Source organism: Chiloscyllium plagiosum, chromosome 25 (assembly GCF_004010195.1).
Source record: "Chiloscyllium plagiosum isolate BGI_BamShark_2017 chromosome 25, ASM401019v2, whole genome shotgun sequence".
In the NCBI taxonomy this organism is placed as follows: domain Eukaryota; kingdom Metazoa; phylum Chordata; class Chondrichthyes; order Orectolobiformes; family Hemiscylliidae; genus Chiloscyllium; species Chiloscyllium plagiosum.
The window spans coordinates 3,589,780-3,612,327 of NC_057734.1; the positions used below are offsets into that span (position 1 = coordinate 3,589,780).

At 41.2% G+C, this 22,548-nt stretch overlaps 1 protein-coding gene across 2 annotated transcripts in view; it reads right to left on the reverse strand.

Moving 5' to 3' along the window:
- Nucleotides 1–5,118: 5,118 nt before the first annotated feature.
- LOC122562514 (phosphatidylinositol 4-kinase alpha-like) overlaps nucleotides 5,119–22,548 on the reverse strand; it is a 176,126-nt gene continuing 158,696 nt past the window's right edge. For both annotated transcript variants that reach the window (XM_043715377.1, XM_043715376.1), the window contains 11 exons: nucleotides 20,330–20,400; nucleotides 19,922–19,994; nucleotides 19,601–19,671; nucleotides 17,432–17,535; nucleotides 16,222–16,326; nucleotides 15,342–15,467; nucleotides 14,018–14,138; nucleotides 11,192–11,351; nucleotides 6,591–6,680; nucleotides 6,204–6,287; nucleotides 5,119–5,528 (listed from right to left, as the gene is read on the reverse strand). In XM_043715377.1, the coding sequence (XP_043571312.1) occupies nucleotides 5,477–5,528; nucleotides 6,204–6,287; nucleotides 6,591–6,680; nucleotides 11,192–11,351; nucleotides 14,018–14,138; nucleotides 15,342–15,467; nucleotides 16,222–16,326; nucleotides 17,432–17,535; nucleotides 19,601–19,671; nucleotides 19,922–19,994; nucleotides 20,330–20,400 (1,057 nt within the window). In that variant the 3' untranslated portion in view covers nucleotides 5,119–5,476. The remainder of the gene's footprint in view (nucleotides 5,529–6,203; nucleotides 6,288–6,590; nucleotides 6,681–11,191; nucleotides 11,352–14,017; nucleotides 14,139–15,341; nucleotides 15,468–16,221; nucleotides 16,327–17,431; nucleotides 17,536–19,600; nucleotides 19,672–19,921; nucleotides 19,995–20,329; nucleotides 20,401–22,548) is intronic.

Genomic DNA, 22,548 nt, shown 5'->3' on the forward strand with positions numbered 1-22,548 from the left:
TACCACCCTGACCCCCTCCATCCCCCTCACCACTCTAACACCCTTCAGCCCTCGTACTATGCTAACCTCGCACTCCCTACACCACCCTCATGTCCTCCTGACCCCACACCACCCTAATACCCACCCAAAATGTGCACAATTTATACTGTAGGAGAAAAGGGTACTGATTGGTTAGCAGTTGTAATCAATAAGTTAATTATGGAAACCATTAGAAATTTGCATTCTTTTGTGAATCCTATATGTTCAGAATGAAAAAAAGGCCTGAGTTGAGTTTGGAAAAGTAGCTGTCTGTTTGTCATTTGGTGAAGAAATCTTGCTTGTTGGGAGCACGTTTTGGAAATCTGAGTGTGCCCCTGATTCTCCAATTTTCAGCAGCTGAACATCTTGTGTGTGCTTCCTCATCCACAGACTAACAAAAATTACCCCTTACTCATTGCTGCACAGCTTGGAGTCTCAGTAATGTGAGTGTGAAGACAAAACCAAAGCCAAACAATCCTAAGCATTGGATTGTGTTTAAGATGTACGATCAGCTGTGATGGAGAGTATAGAACGGGTGAGGGTGAAATCTGAGCAGCTTTAATTTATATAATTGTCCCTGTGACAATTCTCCTTTTTGGATTTTGATAAAAGACCAACTCTATGTACACATTAAACTGGCACTGAAAGGTTTCACCAGTAACTGACCATCAGATAACGGAATATACCTCGGTTTCTCCTTCTCCTAGCTTTTGACAGCAAATTCAAAATTAGAAGTATAATCATTATTAGGGCTTTTGGTCCCCTTAAAAGCTCCAAATCATATATGGATAGGATTCTGTAAGTGGCCTTTCTTAAATTGGGCAGAAGTGGATACTGCAGATGCTGGAGATTAGAGTGGTGCTGGAAAAGCACAGCAGGTCAGGGCTCATTCCTGATGAAGGGCTTTTGCCCGAAACGTTGATTTTCCTGCTTTTCGGATGCTGCCTGACCTCCTGTGCTTTTCCAGTACCACTCTAATCTGGACCTCCACCTTTCTTAAACTATCAGGCAAAGCAATTGTAAAATGATATAAAATTAGACATTCACCCTATTATGGTGGTGCTGCCTTGATGATTGACCTATCCAATTAATCTCACTTTCTCTGCTCTTTCCCCACAACCCTGTCGAGAATTTCACTTCAAGTATTCTCTTACTATGGATGTGGATGTCAGTTCGCTCGCTGAGCTGGAAGGTTCGTTTTCAGATGTTTCGTCACCCCACTAGGTGGCATCATCAGTGAGCCTCCGGTGAAGCACTGGTGTTAGTGACCCGCTTTCTATTTATGGGTTTAGGTTTTCTTGGGTTGGTGATGGCATTTCCTGCTCTTTTTCTCCGAAATAGTAGAAGGGGTCAAAAACCAAGTGTTTGTAGATAGAGTTCCAGTTGGAATGCCATGCTTCTAGGAACTCTCGTGTGCGTCTCTGTTTGGCTTGTCATAGGATGAATGTGTTGTCCCAGTCAAAGTGGTGTCCTTCCTCATCTGTATGTAAGAATACTAGTGAGAGAGGGTCACTCTCTTACTAAGGCCTGCTGCCTGTTTTCTCTCCCTGTCTGGGATCTGTCTCCACCTGTCCATTCACTCCTCCTGCTCCCATCTCCAGCCCTGTCATCAGCATAAATGCCACTTCTTCCTAGTCAAAATCAGCTCTGAAGAAGGGTCACTGGGCGTGAAATATTAACTCTGTTTTCTCTCTCCACAGATAAGCTGCAGAACTGGGCAGAAAGGTGGCAAATGGAGTTCAATGTAGCTAAGTGTGAGGTGATTCACTTTGGTAAGAGTAATAAAAAGATGGGGTACTGGGCTAACGGTCGGATGGCGCAACATCGAGGGCCGAAGGGCCTGTACTGCGCTGTATTCTTCTATGTTCTATGTCATGTCATTTTGTGGCTAGTTATGTTGATGTTCATGCACTCTCTTACTAAGGCCTGCTGCCTGTTTTCTCTCCCTGTCTGGGACCTGTCTCCACCTGTCCATTCACTCCGCCTGCTCCCATCTCCAGCCCTGTCATCAGCATAAATGCCACTTCTTCCTAGTCAAAATCAGCTCTGAAGAAGGGTCACTGGGTGTGAAATATTAACTCTGTTTTCTCTCTCCACAGATGCTGCCAGACCTGCTGAATTTCTCCAGCGACTTTTGTATTTATTTCAGATCTCCAGCATCTGCAGTTCGTAGAGTCATAGAGATGTACAGCATGAAAGAGACCCTTCACTCCAAGTTGTCTACGCTATCCAGATATCCGAAATTTATCCAGTTCCATTTGCCAGCATTTAGCACATATCCCTCTAAACATTCCTGTTCATACACCCATCCAGATACCTTTCAAATGTTGTAATGTTTTGATCTTTTCTCTCCTCCAAAGTTCCAAAACAATGTAACAGCTGATAAAACAGTAATTACTGTTCCTGGAATTTGAGGAAACCAGCTCCAACACCGAAAATATCTCCAAAAAGGAGCAGCTCTTAGAGCCACAGGTTTTCCCATCTCGGATTACCCAGAATCCTCTTCGATTTATTTGGGTTCAACAGATGGCTGCGAAAGCTGTTTTAGTTATCAGTTCAACCGAAAAGAAAGCTCATCAAAGCTGAAAATCTGAAACAGAGCACACAGCAACGTGCAGCAAGCCTGATGGCCCGTCAGAGAGAAACGTATTGAGACGATTCCTGTCCTCACCTTCCAGGCACAAGCTGAGGTGCTCCATATTTTTACTGTATTTTGGAAGTTGTTGTCATTACACAACAGCCATAGTCGGTGGTGTATATTGTCTGAAGGACTGATTCTAGCTGTTGGAATTGGGTTTCGGCTCTTCATTTAGAATGTTTTAGCAATGTAGAAGTAAAGTGGCCTTTTACCTGCTCTGCCATTCAGTTGTATCTTGGCTGATCAGAGCCTTGCCATCTCAATTTCATAACTCATAACAAAAACGTTCAATCTCAGATCACTTCAAATGAACTGCAGTTCTAAAGTGCTTTGTGAAGAAATGTTCCAGAATTCCACCACCATTTTCATTCCTTGCAAACTATAAAACACGATTCAAAGTCAGTCGAAATCAATGCTGAATTAATTCTGTTATCCTTTGATTGGAAGCAGTCAAGCGGTATTTTTTGAGGGTAAATATTAGCACATGCCAAGCCCTACTAGCACCAGGAGAAACCCATTTTAGAGAGCTAGTGTTAAACCTTAATGATGTAGTAGCCTACGTTGCAGATGGCTGATGAAATTCACATTGACACTTCTTCAGAGAACCAAGGTGGATTACAATGTCAGAACGAAGCTCATTATTAAAACAATAGTAGGACCCAGTGCTGAAGCACATCGCAATGGGAATGTGCCTCATTAGGGAACCAGAGCAGAGTAATTATCTCCTGCTCCTGTCTGAACAACTAAACAAGATCTTTGTTAGTTCTGCTTCAATCATGCACTTCTTTATCTTGCAGTTACATATCAACTAACTGCAAAAACTGAACAGTTTTAACATGTACATGCAGCTCACCTCATGCACTCATTTCTCCTCTGGGTCACAGCTCCACTTCCTTTTTAAATTTACACCTGATTAAATCGGGCTGGAAGCCACAACGTGTCACTGGATTTGTTATCAATGTGATGATAGTGGGGATAAAGCAAACAAACCATTTCAAAATCACCATCTCTTTTTGTTGTAGATCGTGAGAGTAAAGGTAAAAACAAAATAGCTACTATCTTGAAGCTCACAACTGAATTGGAATGGACACTTTAAAATCTAGATTTAACTCTAGGTTTTAATGCAAATACATTAAGCATTTTGTGAAAGCAAGCTTTGGCTTCAATTGATTTGCAGTCCAACCAAATAGGATAAATAGACAAGGTCTTTTCCCTGGGGTGGGATCTAAGGGGCAATGTTTTCACACAGAGGGTGGTGCATGTATGGAATGAGCTGCCAGAGGAAGTGGTGGAGGCTGGCACAATTGCAACGTTTAAAAGGATGGGAAAATGAATAAGAAGTGTTTAAAGGGATGTGGGCCAAATGCTGGCAAATGGGGCTAAGTTAAATTAGGATATCTGGTCAGTTGGGAGGTCATGTTGCGGCATGTACAGGACATTGGTTAGGCCACTGTTGGAATATTGCGTGCAATTCTGGTCTCCTTCCAAGCTATATGGAGAGGCTGAACAGGCTGGAGCTGTTTTCCCTGGAGCGTCGGAGGCCGAGGGGTGACCTTATAGAGGTTTACAAAATTATGAGGGGCATGGGTAAACAGACAATGTCTTTTTCCTGGGGTCGGGGAGTTCAGAACTAGAGGGCATAGGTTTAGGGTGAGAGGGGAAAGATATAAAAGAGACCTAAGGGACAACTTTTTCACGCAGAGGGTGGTACATGTATGGAATGAGCTGCCAGAGGAAGGGGTGGAGGCTGGTACAATTGCAACATTTAAGAGGCATTTGGATGGGTATATGAATAGGAAGGGTTTGGAGGGATATGGGCCAGGTGCTGGCAGGTGGGACTAGATTGGGTTGGGATATCTGGTCGGCATGGACAAGTTGGACCGAAGGGTCTGTTTCCATGCTGTACATCTCTATGATTCTGTTTCTAACTTTCACTGTGCACTGAATGCCTAAACTATCAGATGAGGAGCTGTGGCCCTCATAATCTATCTTGGAAATTTCAAATGTCTCCAAAGGAAGGGACTGCTGTGGGTTATGCCAGCTCTAGCAGATGACCCACTGGAACACTGAAGAGCATGGGACTGGTGTCACAAAAGACTGGCAGATTTTTGTATTGGGTAAACAACAGGCAACATTATTATAGCATGGAAGATGACCACTCTGCCCATCGTGTAATGTGTGGGCTCTTGGAGACAGCGATACAGTAAATCCCATTTTTTTGCTTTTTTCACCTGGTGCTGTAAGTTTCTCCTTTTTCAGTGGGAAAGCAATTCCCTTTTGGAAATTACAATAGCTGTGTTTTCACTGCCTTTTTCAGGCAGTGCATTTGAAAGCATAACTCCCTGGGTAAACAAAGTGTTCTGCTTTGTCCCACAGGCTGTGGTATGTTGTAGTGACTGCACTTTTATTTCTGCACTTTTCAGAAAAGATCCATAAACTAAAAAAAGCAAGCAACACCAAACTAATCCAACTACTTTATTCACATTATAGATTTAACATCTGTATCACACATTTACATACTCTAAAGAAAAATAATATCTCCACATACAATTTTAATATTTCAATTTCATCATCTCAACATCACAGACAACACATATAGTGCAATTAATGCTTCAACTATGATTTGACACATATTCTATGTTCTATAATCGCAAAGAGTGATTGAATATCCATTTTATAACAAGTGATTGTTGTGAGGTCCCAAGAATACAGTTTAAGATACCACCGGTAAAGACGGGTAACACAAACTGAGGCTAAAAAGTGCAAGAATTATACAGTAGTGACAACAGCATGAGCATCTTTCCTATCTCAAGTTCGTCATCAGTATGGGATCTGGTTCTGGTAGTACTGAATCATGTCGTAGGTTTTACTCCTGAAAGTAACAAGATAGTGTGCAGCTTTTCAGTCAGTGTACATTGCATTCATCATTTCCCTCCATCTTTCTGACTCCTCCGGGATATTAATATTTCGGTTTAAAAATTATTTCATAGAATGTTGGACACCGCTAACTTCCCCTTCAATTGAGTGAAAGCAGTAGACTACTTTGGAGGGGATCAACCACTTTACTGTGAGAGTCTAGAAGATAGACCAGGTAAGGACAGCAGATTGCTTTATGACAATCATTTTGGGGTTTTTATGACAATCATTTTGGGGTTTCCTAGTCCTGATACTCACTACCAATTCCACGTTTAGCACCTGAATTTAAAACTCCACTATCTGTCACGGTGGGATTCGAACCTAGGTCCCCAGAACATTAGTTTGGGCCCCAATGAGCAATAGTTTGGATCACCATTCCAGTGGGATATTACCACGATGCCACTGTCTTTCCCCAATTCCAAACTAGAAGCCAACTGAATGCAGTTGGAGGCGATTATTCTCCCTCTCTTATCCCAGGGGAAGGACATGACAGATTCCAAGTGGTGAGCAATGCGTCGAGTCACAGGTTTGTCCCACAGGAACCTGGGGCAATAAGTGAGCTTGGCCCACTCTCAAAAGCTGCAGTATTACACAAGACGAAAGGAAATCCCAGAGACAAAAGATCACCGACCTGTTGCTCAGGAAGCAGTTCTGAATGACTTTGATGATGTAGTTTGCTGCCTCTCTCTCACTTACATTCGGGTTGAATCTTTGTCTGAAAGAAAAGAAGGAAAAATGCTCAGAAGAAAATATGGAGACTTTTATCCTGGACATTTGAACCATTGCCATTTCAGATTAGGACAAAATGTTCAATACGCTGCTTAAATATACTGCACACACATCGAATGGGCAACCTATTGAAAGCAGGCTTCTTGACAACGACAGCATTTTCTCAGTGAAGGATTGATTTTAATAAAATAATAAATAAATCAGGAATGTTTTTGGCAAATGTAAGCGTGTCTCTAAGTTCCAAAAGTCACTGTGTTTGAAAGGGTTAATAATATCAATAATGCCTTACTTCAGGAGCTTGATGGTCTGTCCCCGGAAACATGGAAGTCCAGTATCCAACATGAGTGTTACGAGTGACACCACAGCATCCATGTAAGGCCTAAACAATGAGAACATTAGCAATCACCAGAGGCTCCAAATGGTTCACACTTTGAACATCAGGTGAGAACAGAACAGATCAAGTGGGAACGCAGGCTGTGTGTTCCATAGGCCATTTCCTTAATTGAATTAGTTTGCTCCCCTAAATAGATAACAGCGTTAACTGGGATGGATTGAAGATTCATTTTTCTCACATGTCATTAACAGTTCTAATTTCCCCTCATTTCCTGAATGCATTCCTTTCTTAAATGTTACCGAGAGTGATCAGCACAGAAACGGCCATTTAGCTCAACTGTTCTTCATTGGTGCTTTTGCTCGACATGAGCAGATTTGTCCTACGTTTATTGGAGCTTGAGAAAATGAGAACCAACTTTATTTCATCACGGGGGAATCTTAGGCTAGGGGCACTGTTTCAAACTTAAGATGGAAATGAGGAGGAATTTCTTCTCTCAAGAGGGCCAACTGTGTTTGGAATTCTCTTGCCCAGAGAGGAGTGTCAGGTGGAGTTTAATTTAGATAAATGCAAAGTGTTGCATTTTGGTAAGAGAACAAGGACAGGACTTGTGCAGTTAATGGCAGGGTCGGGGGGAACATGTTGTCGAAAAGAGACACCTTGGGATTCAGGTACATAGCTCCTTGCAAGTAGTGCTGAAAATGTGTTGCTGGAAAAGTACAGCAGGTCAGGCAGCATCCAAGGAACAGGAGAATCGACGTTTCGGGCATGAGCCCTTCTTCAGGAATGGAAGTAGTGTCACATGCAGACAGGGTGGTGAAGGTGGTTCTGGATGTACGTTTGGTGAAGGTGGTATTTGACACACTTGCCTTAACTTAATTGCTGAGACCATTGTGTATAGGAGTTGGGATGTCTTGTGGCAGTTGTACAGGACATTGGTATGGCCACTTTTGGAATACATGTACAATTCTGGTTGTCCTGCTATAGGAAGGATATTACTAAACTGGAAAGGGTGCAGAAAAGGATGTTACAGGACTGGAGGGTTTGAATTATAAGGAGAGACTGGATAGGTTGGGACTTCTTCCTCTGGAACATCAGAGGCTGAGGGGTGACCTTACAGAGGATTATAAAATCATGAGGGGCATGGATAAGATAAGTAGATAAAGTCTTTTCCCTGGGGTGGGGGAGTCCAGAACTAAAGGGCATAGGTTTAAGGTGAGAGGGGAAAGATTTAAAAGGGACATAAGGAGCAAGATTTTCACATAGAGGGTGGTTCATGTGTGGAATGAACTACCAGAGGAAGTGGTACTTGCAGATTTAGTTAAAAGACATTTGGACAGGTACATGAATAGAAAAGGTTTAAGAGGGAGATGAGCCAAATGTGGCAAATGGGAGTAGTTTAGTTTGGGTACGGATGAGATGGCCCTAAGGGTTTGTTTCCATGCTCCTGTGACTCCATGAGTGGAAGGTGGGTCATTCAATATATTCACAGTTAAAAATCACACAACACCAGGATATTGTCCAACAGGTTTATTTGGAAGCAGTCGCTTTTGGAGCGCTGACCTGCTGCGCTTTTCCAGCAACACATTTCCATCTCATTCAATATATTCACAGTTAAAAATCACACAACACCAGGATATTGTCCAACAGGTTTATTTGGAAGCAGTCGCTTTTGGAGCGCTGTTCCTTCATCGGGTAGCTAGTGGGGGTGGATCATAAGACATGGAATTTATAGCAGAAGATCCTAGTGTCACGCAACTGATACAATATACTGAACAAACCTAGATTGCTGTTAAGTTTTTCAGGATGGGTTGCAGGTTTCAATTGATTAATATGTAAATCCCAGAACTTCTTTCAAGTCACATTCTGAGAAAACTTAAAGTTTTGTAAAAAGATAGGTGCCATCAGACAATGCATTAAAGGTGTGAGGTTGGAGTTTGTCTGTGTCCCAATCTTGAGTCAGACTGTTCTGTTTCCTAAGGGAGAAAGTGAGGACTGCAGATGCTGGAGATCAGAGTTGAGAACGTGGTACTGGAAAAGCACAGCAGGTAAGGCTGCATCCGAGGAACAAGAGAATTGATGTCGATTCTCCTGCTCCTCAGATGCTGTCTGACCTGGTGTGCTTTTCCAGCAACACCTTCTGTTCTGTTTCCAAAGTAGGAATTTATAAAACGTTACATGGATTGACTGCTTGCATTGACTGCCTGCAGATTGTGTGCTTTCTGAGCAAAATAGAATCTGTCTACTCTTGATTGACGAAGGACTCAAAGATTATGGAGGCAGGCTAGAATGAGGAGTTAAGGCCACAACCAGGTGACCCAGAGCGATGCTGAAGGCCCAAATGGCCTATTCCTTTTTCTTAGTTTTATTATTGTATTTCCTACCTTCTTATGAGCTGCCTCCACCTTACCTCAGGTCATCCCCTTTATTCATTCCCCCGCCTCCAAGCAGTAGTTTTAAACACACTTGAGTAAAGAAACAATGCCCGATTTCCTTTAGGAGTGACTGTTTGGTACATACGGCCCCTAGATTTGGGCTTACTCACAACTGAGGCAAATTAGCAACCACCCCATTGGACACTCTCAGCATTTTAAAGACTTTCTCTGTGTTTGGGTCAACAGAGGGAAAGTCACCATCTGTCCACCATTCAGCAAGTGGGCACCCAAGCACCTCACTGGTCTTGGCCATCAGCATCCTATGGAACAGAGACTAACTACAGCACCCTCATAAGCTTTTCAACTGACAATGGCCAAGACAGTGCAGTGAAATGTTTCTCATCTGTACAACTCAGCTGTGTCTTGTCCAAACATGCAGACCTATCAAGGCAATATCATGCAATCCCAGAATGATTTGTTTCAGTTTGAAACCACAAAGATATAGATAAATAGGCTGAGGCAATCACATGTTAGAACAAGAACATTTTTTAGTGAAACAAGCAGACTTTAATTTAATTCTCACTCAAGAAACTTGAAAGGGTTCTGAAAATATTTACAAGGATGTTGCCAGGGTTTGAGGATTTGAGCTATAGGGAAAAGTTGAACAGGCTGCAGCTGTTTTCCCTGGAGTGTCGGAGGCTGAGGGGTGACCTTATAGAGGTTTATAAAATCATGAGGGACATGGATAGGGTAAATAGACAAAGTCTTTTCATGGGTTGGGGGAGTCCATAACTAGAGGGTTTAGGGTGAGAGGGGAAAGACTTAAAAGGGACCTAAGGGGCAACTTTTTCATGCAGAGGCTGTTGTGTGTATGGAATGAACTGCCAGAGGAAGTGGCACAACTTCAATATTTAAAAGGCATCTGGATGGGTATAGGAATAGGAAGGGTTAAGAGGTGCTGGCAAATGGGACTAGATTAATTTAGGGTATCTAGTTGGCATGGATGAGTTGGACCAAAGGGTCTGTTTCCATGTTGTATGTCTCTATGACTCTAAGTTAATTTGTGGATCATCCGTTAGGGCATCAGGACATGTCAACAAGCCTCCATCATTAATAGAACTATAACTTTTCACAGTGTACAAGGCTCCTCTTGGGCCCACTGAAAGTGTTGTTCACGAAGTCCATTCTACTGGTCTTTCTCACTAAATATATGGAAAACAAAGAAAAATGTATTTACTCTTTTTAAATGCTACTCTGAATTTTGTTTCGGTCAAGATTTCTGGCAGAGAAAACCTTTCCCAACAGAGAGCTGTGAGGTTTTGCTACAGCTCTACAAGTCCCTGGTGAGACCACACTTGGAATATTGTGTCCAGTTCTGGTCACCCCACCACAGGAAAGATACAGAGGCTTTGGAGAGGGTGCAAAGAAGGCTTACCAGGATGCTGCCTGGACTGGAGGGCTTGCCTTATGAAGAGAGGTTGACTAAGCTTGGACTTTTCTCTCTGGAGAGAAGGAGGAAGAGAGGTGACCTGATCGAGGTGTACAAGATAATGAGAGGCATGGATAGAGTCAATAGCCAGAGATTTTTCCCCAGGGCAAGATTGACTGGGACAAGGGATCATAGTTTGAAGATATTAGGAGGAAGGTATAGAGGAGACGTCAGAGGAAGGTTCTTTACGCAGAGAGTTGTGAATGCATGGAATGCGTTGCCAGCAGCGGTGGTGGTGGAAGCAGAGTCACTGGGGAAATGTAAGCGCCTACTGGACATGCACATGGACAGCAGTGAATTGAGGGGTGCGTAGGTAAGGTTACTTTATATTACATTAGGATTAATCCTCGGCGCAACATAGTAGGCTGAAGGGCCTGTTCTCCAATGGCCGATGCCTGAACTGAAAGGGCAGCTTGTGGAGAGATTCAGCGCCACATACATTTGGACACCTGCATCGGCAACAAACTAAAAAGGTCAGCCACCTTCCCTATTGTTTTAAATATAAATAGATTCTGCCTATCCACACACTGCAGCCATACAAGGACCGCTAATACCTTCACCAGGGTGGGGACCTACTTGCTGAATATCACCAAGGGTTTAAATTGCACCACGGTTCTTGAAAAGATAACATAAAAACTCTCTCTGCATGACCCCTATAAAACTAGACAATATTTATTTGTCCATAAGCTCCTTACCTGACTGCTAAGTATCCCTTAACACACATCTCCATGAACCATTTGAAGGGTGTGGCCTCCATCTTCCCTCCCATGATCATCACCATCTCGTCCGTGAGTTTAATATCAGGCTCCCAGCCGAGATTACCTCCAGGTGAGCTTTCAAACATGAAGCCAAAATCTGCAGAAAATACATATGGCATGATTAGATCAGCAGTCTTCAGCATCAACATGTTAATACTGGTAACTTGGCTACACGGGTATTTGAAAAGTATTGAAATCTAATATTGTGAAGGACACAAACCAAGTTGCTGTTTACCTGATGGAAACTCTGTACTCTCACTCAACAAAGGCAACAGCCTCTTCCCTGCATCCAGAAAGTTTGTCTGGAAGCTCAACTTCTCGTGCCCACTAGTATTCAACCACCTACACACCTACACTCCAGAGCTTATCCAGAGGGTTCTCTGCATGTGCCACCGGGCCATCGTGCTAGGTGTGTAACTCTTTGTTCTGAACAGGAGTCACACAGGACTCAAAATGTTAACTCTGCTTCTATCTCTCTACAGATGCAGCCAGAACTGCTGAGTTTTTCCAGCATTCACAGTCTTTGTTTGCTCTCAGTCTAAGCTCAGCAGTAACATTCTGGCTTCAGAGTTCAAGCCACAGTCAACATGATGGAGGCCAACACATCTGTGTATAGCTAAGGAAATGCTGCATTGTCAGGTGAGATATTAAATCAATGGTGATACCTGCCCTCTCAGATAGCTCAAGAAGACCCCATGGGTTTATGTCCAAGAAGAGCAGATAATTTCTCCTCAGTGTCCTGATTAAGAATTAGCCTTCAATTAAAATCAGCAACACTTTAGCTCATAGCTGTGCACAAACGGGCTGCCACGTTTCCTACTTTAGATCACAATACAGTCAGTTCTGTTGTAACGTGGTAGTTATGATCTCGTGCAATCCCGCGTTATAAGAAAATCGTATAATAGCAGCTTCATTGAAACGAATAGGGTTGGAAATGCATTATAACCGATACGTGCTTTAAAACTTTGTGCTTTAGAAAGTGTCCCTAATTCATTACTTGTGTTACAGCGAGTTTGTATTAACAAAAGGCACTTTACAGCGAAGAATGAACTGTATTGTAAATATTCAAGTACTAAATCACAAGTGCTTTGGAATACCTTGGGTGATGAAAGACACTGCATACACGCAAGGTTCCTTTTCATTTCACTCGGCCTGTTAAAGTTGCAAAGATTGAATGGTGAAAGTGAGAGAGTCTCCTGCAAACCTGCAGAGCTCAGTGATCAGATGACCAACTGTGACACAGGAGGGTCGGCCCCGCTCTAATATTCCAGCATCAGGCATGCCAGCTCGTCACCCCAAATAACCCTCCCGTGTATCCGCCCCTTCAATCCAGTCAGAACAGAACAGTCACTCAGCAAATGTCAATGATATAATCAGCAATAGGCAAAGGATAGTCACCACTTTCCCAATCATTATGACCCAGTGATTGAACCAGCCTCAGGTGTAAGATCTTCTGCAGAAACCACCTGCTTCCACAGTGACTCAATTACTGCAGTTGCTTTGATTCTGAAGACAGGAGTACCTGGACACATACCAGCCCCCAGATGCCATCTATTGGCAGTGACTGCTCCAGGGTCAGATTTGTAGCACTACAGCAAGGGATGGCTCCTGATCCTGCTCATCTAGACCATTATTGTTCCCTTCCCCTTCCCCAAGAGGATATTTCTCGTTCAGGAAGTTGGCATTGACACTGTCCACACTTATTGCTCAACAAATGGTTAGGAATCAGCAGCTTTTTAGTAAACTGGTTAGGGCAGCAATATAAGGGGAAGCAAGGGACGCGTAACCACCAAACCTACACTTAAAGCATTCCTGCACCTTTAAAACTATTGGATTGTATAATGGCTTCTGCATATTTATGACCCCCAATTATGGTTCCCTCTGCACAACTGGATACATTATGAAACCTTTTCAGAATTTTAAAGGTTTCTATCGAGGTCGCACTTCAGTGTTAACATTCCATGAGAAGTCAGCCCCAACATTGCTTATTTTTAAAATGAATATAAATCCAGAGCTGTGCTATTACCCTTGCAAATCATTTTTGCAACTTTTCCACTGAATCAAGTGTCTCATGGATTACAGTCATACAGCACGGAAACAGACCCTCTGGTCCAACCAGTCCATGCCGAGCATAATCCCAAACTAAATTAGCCCCATCTGCCCGTGCTTAGGCCATATCTCTCCAAGTACTTATCCAAATGTCTTTTAAACATTGTAACTGTAGTCTCTTTTGTTGTCAGAATTACACCATCTGAAGTTACCCCACCCCAACAGATTTTATTTGCTGCACACCTTTATTCCCATGTGTGTGGAAGGGTGCTGTTACCACTGTCTCAACCTCTTCCTCATAAAATAGGGACAAGTACAGTACACAGTACATGGAGTGCAGATTAACCACAGCTCTATCCAGCAATGACAACAAAGGTAGTCATGGGCAGGAAATAGGGAAATCCTCCAATGCTATATTCTCCAGCTGTATTCTTAAAATGTAATCCCCTAATCAACTCAGAAGCAAAGAATAAACAGAGGTTCACAAGCAACAACGTACTGATCACCAACTTAGTCAGCAAACATCAAGATTGCAATTCTTAAAACAACCAAGATTTGAACTTGATATTTTTGCATAGACCAGTCCTGGAGATTTTCTGGAACATACAACAAAAATAAAATGGATAATTTGACAGAGACACAAAAAAGAAAATCAACATCCGAGTTATTGATGCTGACGAGACTTTGTGCTGTACTTGCAAGTTAAGCACTGACCTATGTGGATGAGATGACCTTTCTTATCCAACATGATGTTCCCATTGTGTCGGTCTTTGATTTGGAGCAAGAAGAGGAGGAGGCTGTAGGCAGCCATGCTGCGGATAAAATTATACCGTGCCTTCCAGAAAGACAGAAAACAGTAATTGTGGGGTACATCAAAGACAGCAGGTTTATTAACAAAACTAGCCCCTCCTTTCCTTTACCAAAAAAAATAACTTGTTTAAAAGGTAGTTTATAACATGCACCAAGCATCTGCTTATGAGTGTCAAGAACTAAATTCTTAAGAGAATAGAAATCTCATTTCTTCTTTTTGTGTTATTGGAGCTGCACATTACCAAGCAAGTGGGGATTATTTCATCATGCTGATGATTTATACTTTGTACAGTGGGCACACCCTGGAGGTATCAGGAGATACATTATGTGCCACAGTATTCCTAACCTCTGACCTGTTCTTGTAGCTATAGTATTTATAGGACTGGTCCAGTGCAGTTTCTCATCAATGGTGATTCTTCCACACCTCCCCTCAACGATGTTACAATTCAGCAATGACAATATCATTGAATATTATGGGGAGATGGTTAGGTTCTTTGATTGGACATGAACATTGACTCACACTTGTGTGATGCAATAACTATTTGCCAATTACCTTCCTAGGCCCCCTGTTTTGCTCAATATAGGAATTGAGTACTTTAATATCTGAAGACTTATGAATGGGAGTAAATGCCAACCATCATTAAGCAAACACCTCCTCTCTGCCCTTATGAGGAGAGGTCACCAATGGCACAATTGAAGATGATTGCGTGACCCTAAACTAAATGAAATCATCTACAGAGGTGTGAGCAATAGCAATAATGTGCACCACAGTGCATCTTTCTAATAGCTCTGGGTCAAACAGGCATAGTCATATTAATGGAATTCAGAGGTGGTATGGGCCATTTGGATTAACAGGTCTCTGGCACTGTTGACACTCTAAACAGTCCCGTTCTACCTTACTTCACCTAAGCCTCCAGCATAGCCTCCTGTCCATTTCTCCCTCATGAATTTACCTAGCCTCCTATTAAATGCTTTTATGCAACACACCACAACTACTCTTCACTCTTTCTGGTTAAATGATTTTTTCTCAGAATTTCGTACACCTATGTGGTTTAGGTTTGCACTCTCCCACATGTGGAAACATTTTTACATCTTTCTAATTTGTAAGGTCACTTCTTGAACTTCTCCGATTGGAGAAAAGAACACACTTTGAAGCAATAATACAACATTGATTGCCCCTTCCAATTTACAGCCAATATTTCTTGTTGCAGAGATGCTCCGACGTTACCTTTGTGAACGCTAAAGTTGATTCATCTCCATACTGGTTTCTGAAGTAATCGTACATTCCAAAATCGGTCTGCCGGCCCAGCTGATCTCGTGATTTGCAGTCAGGGATGCATTCAATCACTCCACACTGAAAAGTTAAATTGTTGTCACACTCAAAATCCACTTATAATGAGTTGACATCTGATAGTTCCATCGCTGTACAGGACTTAATTCACCAAGTAATAAGCTGACGATAACCCAAATAGTAAACATTAGACAGTTGGTTTTACAAATTGCCAACAGCTAGTCTCATCTGCTTAACTGGCACATCAGGAAATTAGTGCTGAGCCAGACATGATTTTACATGCACTGATTTCATAGCTGCCCATTACTAGTGCACACTGCTAAATATCGGCGCTTTGGCACAAGGCCTAAGGAAAGCACACTTGCTCTGTTTGTTAAATAAAAACAGGAAATTGCTGAAAAGCTAGTGTGTGTATTTTTTTTTTAAAAGTCTAAATTATTTGAAGCAAGGGTCTGACATTGAGAATGTCGGATCAGCCAGAATCCTATTGAATGGTGCAGCGGGCTTGCAGGATGAATGGCCTATCCCTGGTGCTATTTCTTCTGGCTTTATGGAGAGAATTTCTCAATTTGCTGGCATTTAGACTAAATTTAACCGGAGGTCTAATTGATTCTTGACTGAACATGTTATCAATTCCAGAAATGTATAGTTTTCTGACAATGGCAGCGTTTCAAGGTTAGATCTTCAGACTGTGAGAGTCTAGCTGTCCCTCTATTTTTAACTTGTATGCACGTAACTGGATCCCAGTAAGTTTTCTGAACAATCACAGACACAAATAGAAACATGCTTCAATATCATTCTACCATGCGAGACATACCCCTGGTGCTGTAGCCACGACTCTGTATGGAAAGACAAAGAGATCCAAACCAACAAGCTGAATAATGTTCTTGAAAAGACCAATAATCTGTAACGCTAACATATCCTGCGGAGACAAAAAAAACAGTGAATACATTTTGAGAGCCAGGCAACACTAAAACAATTTAACTATTCAAAACTAGCTTTCTAACAAAAATATTCCAGATATAAGAGCACACAATTACTATCATAGAAGTTTCACAACAAACATGAAAATGGTTATAGCTAAAATAGAAATACTTAGGGTTAGAAAAAGCACTTTTCTAAGTACAGTTTCCATGCAAAACAGAAGTTGAACCTTGACTTCGTTTGAGGCTCAGTATTTTTATCCATCAAAGCAGATTGCATGTTTCATGTGGTCACTGGCCATTATCTCAATCAGTCAGGTTTCCTTTTATTACTGCAAGATACCGACATCTAACGGTTGAGATTATGGCAAGTGTAGCCGACCTGCAGTTGGGCTAACAATGTCTTACTTTTAGTACAGCACGTATGTCACTGTTGGAGAAAGTATCTCCAGCACCCTCCATTGGTTACAAGCTCCCTGGTATAAATGACTTTCTAATAGTTAACCAGATCCAAATCATTTGGAGCAAGTAGGAAAACTAAAGTTACAAGTTTAAATGTCAGTTTCTAAGAACAAGCATGGATTTGCATTGTGCCATACTATGTATACAGATATCCAAAATCGCTAAATGACAATTACTTGAAGCAAAGTCTCGACTTTATAAGTCCCATCTCAATTCCAAATTGCTTCATGGAATTAGCCCACCTGATCACTATCAGTTCCTCCAGCCCCGCAGCACTCCTGTGCAGAATCTTAATTATTACCTGTGTTCCACTGGTAGCCATGACTCTCACTGTGTGGAGATTATGCTCCAGGATTCTTTTTCTAAACATGTAAATTTCTTGACTAAGCTTTCCTCTTTTCACACACTCAATAAATCAGGTCAAACATCTAGCCACGTACCCTGATATCACTTTAATTGGCTCGATGTCAAATTTTGTTTGATAATGCTCGTGAAGTTGCTTGGATTCGGTTCTTGTTGGACATTAGTTCATACTCCAATGTAAGCAGATCCACTTTTTATTTTGATTACTTCAGACTTGCTAAGTTAATGTTAGTAATTATAAACCACTATAAAACTACAGAAATGAAATGAAGGGTTTACCTGTCTGCAGTCATCACCAACTTTAAAAATGGCAGCCTGCCAACATATCCTTTCAGAATCATCATTCTCTGTACTGTCAGTGTAGTCAGAACAGGAGCGAAGACCTGGAAATCATATTCATTATTCTTCACTGTAATAGCATGTCGCTTCAATGTTTAACTCATATGGTTAAAGCACAGAAATGATACAGAAGATCAGCAAACATTGATTAAGTATCAATACTTATTTACTTCAGCATTTACATTTGAAGATGATTGGAATACACCAAAGCTTTTGACTATCTTCTCTAGATATTGCTGCCTTTTGATGCAGAAATGTTCCCATAGTCACCAGTAGCCTTTCAGGCTAAGCATGTACTCATTGAGCAACTGTGGAGAGAAACATGAGCCAGCTAATCATATACTCCCCCAGGATTTACTCACAAATCCTCACTTAAAGAGTATATGGATAATACATCAAAATGATGTTTTTGTTTCCTCTGGACTACAGATGCTTGTATTCCTTAATGTTAAGTACAGTGAGAAGTTATGACTATGGCATAGTGGTTTCCACAAATGCCATTTTTCATTTATTTATTAAATAAAAGGAGGAACTGATAGTGATTGGGTAGGCTTATTCCATGGAGTGATTTGGACATGCAAACAACCTGCTTTTATACAACACATTTAGAATTAAAAATGGCTTGTTACAACTTACAGAGGATCAGATACTGAGGCATAACAAGGGAAACAAAGACAAATTATACAGTATTGAAACACACTAAGACCTCAGGTTTGCTATTTTGCAATGTGTTTGTAATCTCAAAAACTATCCAACTTGAAAAATGTTTAGTTATACCGTTGTTTGGCTATACAGAATGGTTATCATCACTAGTTTAAACACCTAGTTTCAGGGAGCTAAAATTTGAGGAACACCTGCATTTGCCATTAGATTTTTCTTGAAATCTACCTACTAAAACACATTTTCTACTCCCCCTACCCTGAACAAAGAATAGCAATCCGTATCATTCTTTGAGCAGGTAACTGTAGAGCACAACTGCAATGCAGTATTGAGTGAATATTCGATAGCACAGCCACTGTTTTTCTGGTTATATCTAGAATTCTAGCACTATCTTGTTTCAGATTTAATTCAAGGACTGATATGTAATTTCCCCAGTGACCTGATGGGCATCTGGCCCTCAACCTTGTCTGCCCAAAGGAGATAATCCAGCCTTCGATCTTGTCATTTGAAGGATGTGAAAATGGTTTATAGCATTGAATTCTTAAGCAGTTAATAAACAAAGTTTGGGGGACATTCCTGTGAAACAAAGTACAGCTCCTTATTTTCATAAAAAATACTATATTGGGGTAAATAGCTAGGTTGGTTGCTATCCCACTCCTGGATTCCTCCATATTAGGTTTAATAGTCCAGCTCAGAGGAATTCTATTGGAATTAGTTAATGGATGATGGGCAGTAGTGACACTGATTGTTCTGCATATTAATCCTCTGGGAAAATGCACACCCCCTTGTTCTGATACATTAGAAGTTCACTACTCAGCATTAGTCCTGCAAGCCAGGGTTGTGGAGTGATATGGAGAAAGTGAGGACTGCAGATGCCGGAGAGTCAGAGTTGAAAAGTGTGGTGCTGGAAAAGTACGCAGGTCAGGCAGCATCTGAGGAGCACGAGAAGCGACTTTTCGGGCATAAGCCCTTCATCAGGAGTTACTGATGCCCGAAATGTCGATTCTTCTGCTCCTCGGATGTTGCCTGACCTGCTGTGGAGTGATATGTCAGGGGTTGCATTGAGTATATTGGCTCAGGTACAGCGGATGCCCATTTTCAATGTGTTAACTACTATGTTTAAAAATAATGTATGCTTCATTTGCACAAGGATCCCAAACAGTACTCATAATTGATTGCCTTTGAAAGTTTCAGAAGATGAATTATGCCAGGAGAAGTAAAAAAAGCGGATAGTGGTTTAAAGAATCCACACAGGAATGATGGGTTGAATGGTCTCCGTGTAAACCATTTCCAAACTGATCACCAGAAAAGAAAACAGAATCTTGTTTCTCTATATACCCTTCTATCACATCTCCTGACCATCTGAACTTGGTAACTAGGTTGATTGGAGAGGAACAAGATATCTTTAATGACAGCAGATTTCACCACAAATGAAATGTTTTTACTGACCTTCCCTTTCCAATTCAGATACTCCACACCGTTTTACTTTAAACTTGGCCAGGTAGGGAGCTTTTGCAGCACTGTGCAACAAGAAATAAAGAAACAGATGTGTACGATTAATCAAAGCATTTAAATGGTAGATAACTAGATTTTATTTTAAGAAGTGCAAACTTGCTCAGCCTCTATTTGTAGGGAAGATGGGAATTAAAATAAAATGGAATTAAGACATTTCATAACGTTATTAATTATTAAACATGAAAAAGCCATTCACAGGATTAAGCGTGTAAAGGGGGTGGCTGAAAGGAATTCGAGACTTTGAATTAAATGCACCTCTGCATGGGAGTTCCTGACTTGTAGTCGATGTCCAAAACAATAGCTTCTGGATTACTTGGAAGGTAACAACCTGAAACCAAAAGAAATCAGACCAATGTTTCAGCATTCTTCTCTTAATTATTGCAGACATGTTTCACGATCATTCTGTTCATTGCACACTTCTGGAGCGGGTGCAGTTTGAATCTGGGCCTCCTGGTTCAGAGGTAGGGACACCACCACTGTGCCACAGGAGGGCCCATCTGATTCAACGTAAAAAGTAGCTGAGGGGAACAATGAGGTCTTCTAGAATAAAGACTCTCAAATCGCAAACAATTAAAGATATGGAAACATTTACAAAATGACTTCTGATCACTACACTGCTATTTGACATGCTCAAAATGACACGAACAGGTCAGTTTCTCTTACCAGGCTGGACTTTAACCTCAGATAAGGCCTTCAGACATGCTTTCTTCCTCTCTTCACCTTTCGGATATGGCCTGGAGGAGGAAGGGAAGCATTCTGAGTAATTCTATTGCTCTTTCACTTAACTGCTTTTCTAATAAGACCTGGCAAAGATCATTTACCTGTAATTAAGGGACAGCGCATGAGAGAGAGAGAGAGAGAGAGAGACAGAGAGAGAGCGAGCACGAGAGAGATATTGTGGCACTGGACTAGTAATTCAGAGGACTGAATAACTGCAATTGGGACAAATCTCACCGCAGAATTACGTTTCACCAATTGCTATGAATTAGTGTGGAATGGACAGCTAATCTTGGTATGGTGAACACAAAACAATTGTTAAAAGCTACAAATGTCATTTATGAAAGAAAATCTGCCAACCTCACATGGCAAGACACAAGGATCATTTGGAATGGGCAATAAATGTTGGCCTTGACAGTGATGCCAACATCCCATTGAAGAAGAAATGAAAAAGACTGCATTTATTTTGCAAATTTAATTTCAGAAAACCCTTTCAGCTTTGCACTCCTGCACAGCTAAAGTGCTAGTCAGGTAAGTAAGGCTAAAACTGTGAATTGAAGCAAGACTATTTCTTTCAGAGACTCGTGCACCTGCACTGAGAGTCAGACGCCACCTTCTAATTTTGGGTAGTGTCTGTATCGAACAGACTTGATCGGTGGAATTTGGGACAAATATTCGCAATTCCTTGAAGCAAGCACATAATCTATAAAACTTAATTCACAAAGAAGGAATGTGTGCTGAAAGGTCAAATATAATGACTGAGAAGAGAGTTAAAGCATTAACTTCCAATTTGAGATTTGGACATGGTTCCATTTAAAAAAACTGCATAATAATGGAGCCAAGCTAATCATAATGAAACAACTGGCAATTACTTCATAAGTAAACAAGGTGAACAAATTACTCCACTTCAAGAAAACCTGTCCCATGGATTCCAATATCAGTTCCCTATTACCTTCATTTTTTTTTGTCTTTAGAAAGTATTTCAAAACATTTCTTAAAAACTTGCAATCTACTTTGTATGTGCAAGCTTGTCATTTCCTTCCACTGTGGACATTACAGCTTTAAAATAAGCACTTAAAATACCATATCCCAATTTTACTGCACAAAGTTCAATTTCTACGTAATGTTTGAATTGTTTCAGCAACTGACAATTACATTGAAAGTCATACAATTAAGAAGACTACTCTTCATTTCAAAATCACAAATATTTCTAGGTTAGAATATCATAGTTAATCAAACATTGTTTTATCTAATGTCCCATCACATTGTATTAGACAGCATTTATTTTGTTAGAAAAATGGGAAAATTTGACTGATGGATAAGAGGTATTTCTGTAAACTGGTGCTAAAACCCAAATTTATATAACATCTCAAAATGTAGTGAAATATCCCAAACTGCTTCATAATCATACAGATGGAAACAGACCCTTCGGTCCAACCAGCCCATGCTGAACATAATCTCAAACTAAACTTGTCCCATCTGCCTGCACTTGAGCTGAATAAAAGTGAAAGGGTGATATGTAGGAAGCTATTAGGACTGATGATTAAGAGCGTGGTTAAAGAAGTATGTTTTAAAGTATATGTTAAAGGAAGAGAGAAGCGAAGAGGAGAGGGAGGAAAATTCACCATATTTGCTCCAAGCAGTTAAAGAGACAGCCACGGATGATGGGGAAAAAAAAAAATCAGAGATGGGTAACTGACTCAGGAGCACAGAAATCTCAGAGATCTGAAGGGCTGGAGAAAGTTACTGAGATAAGCACAGATGGGTCAATGAAGGGATTTGAAAACAGGATCAGAAAGCATTGCTGGATGAGGAGCCAAATGTAGGTCAGCAAGCACAGAGATAAGTGAACAAGACAAGGTGTGGATTAAGGCTCATGCATTACTGCCAATGGAACAGTGACCAGGAAATGGGATGTGGAGCTGGAATCTTCAAGACGGTGGTATTCCTATGTATCTGATGCTTTTTTGTCCTTCCCATGGAGAGTGGTGTGGGGTTTGGAAAGTATTGTCTATGGAGCCTCGGCAAGTTACTGCAGGACATCTTGTAGATGGTATACACTGCTGCTACGAAATGTTGGTGATGGAAGGAGTGGATGTTGTGCCAACCAAGTGGGTGCTTTGTTCTGGGTGGTGTCAAGCTTCTTGAGTAATGTTGGAACTGCA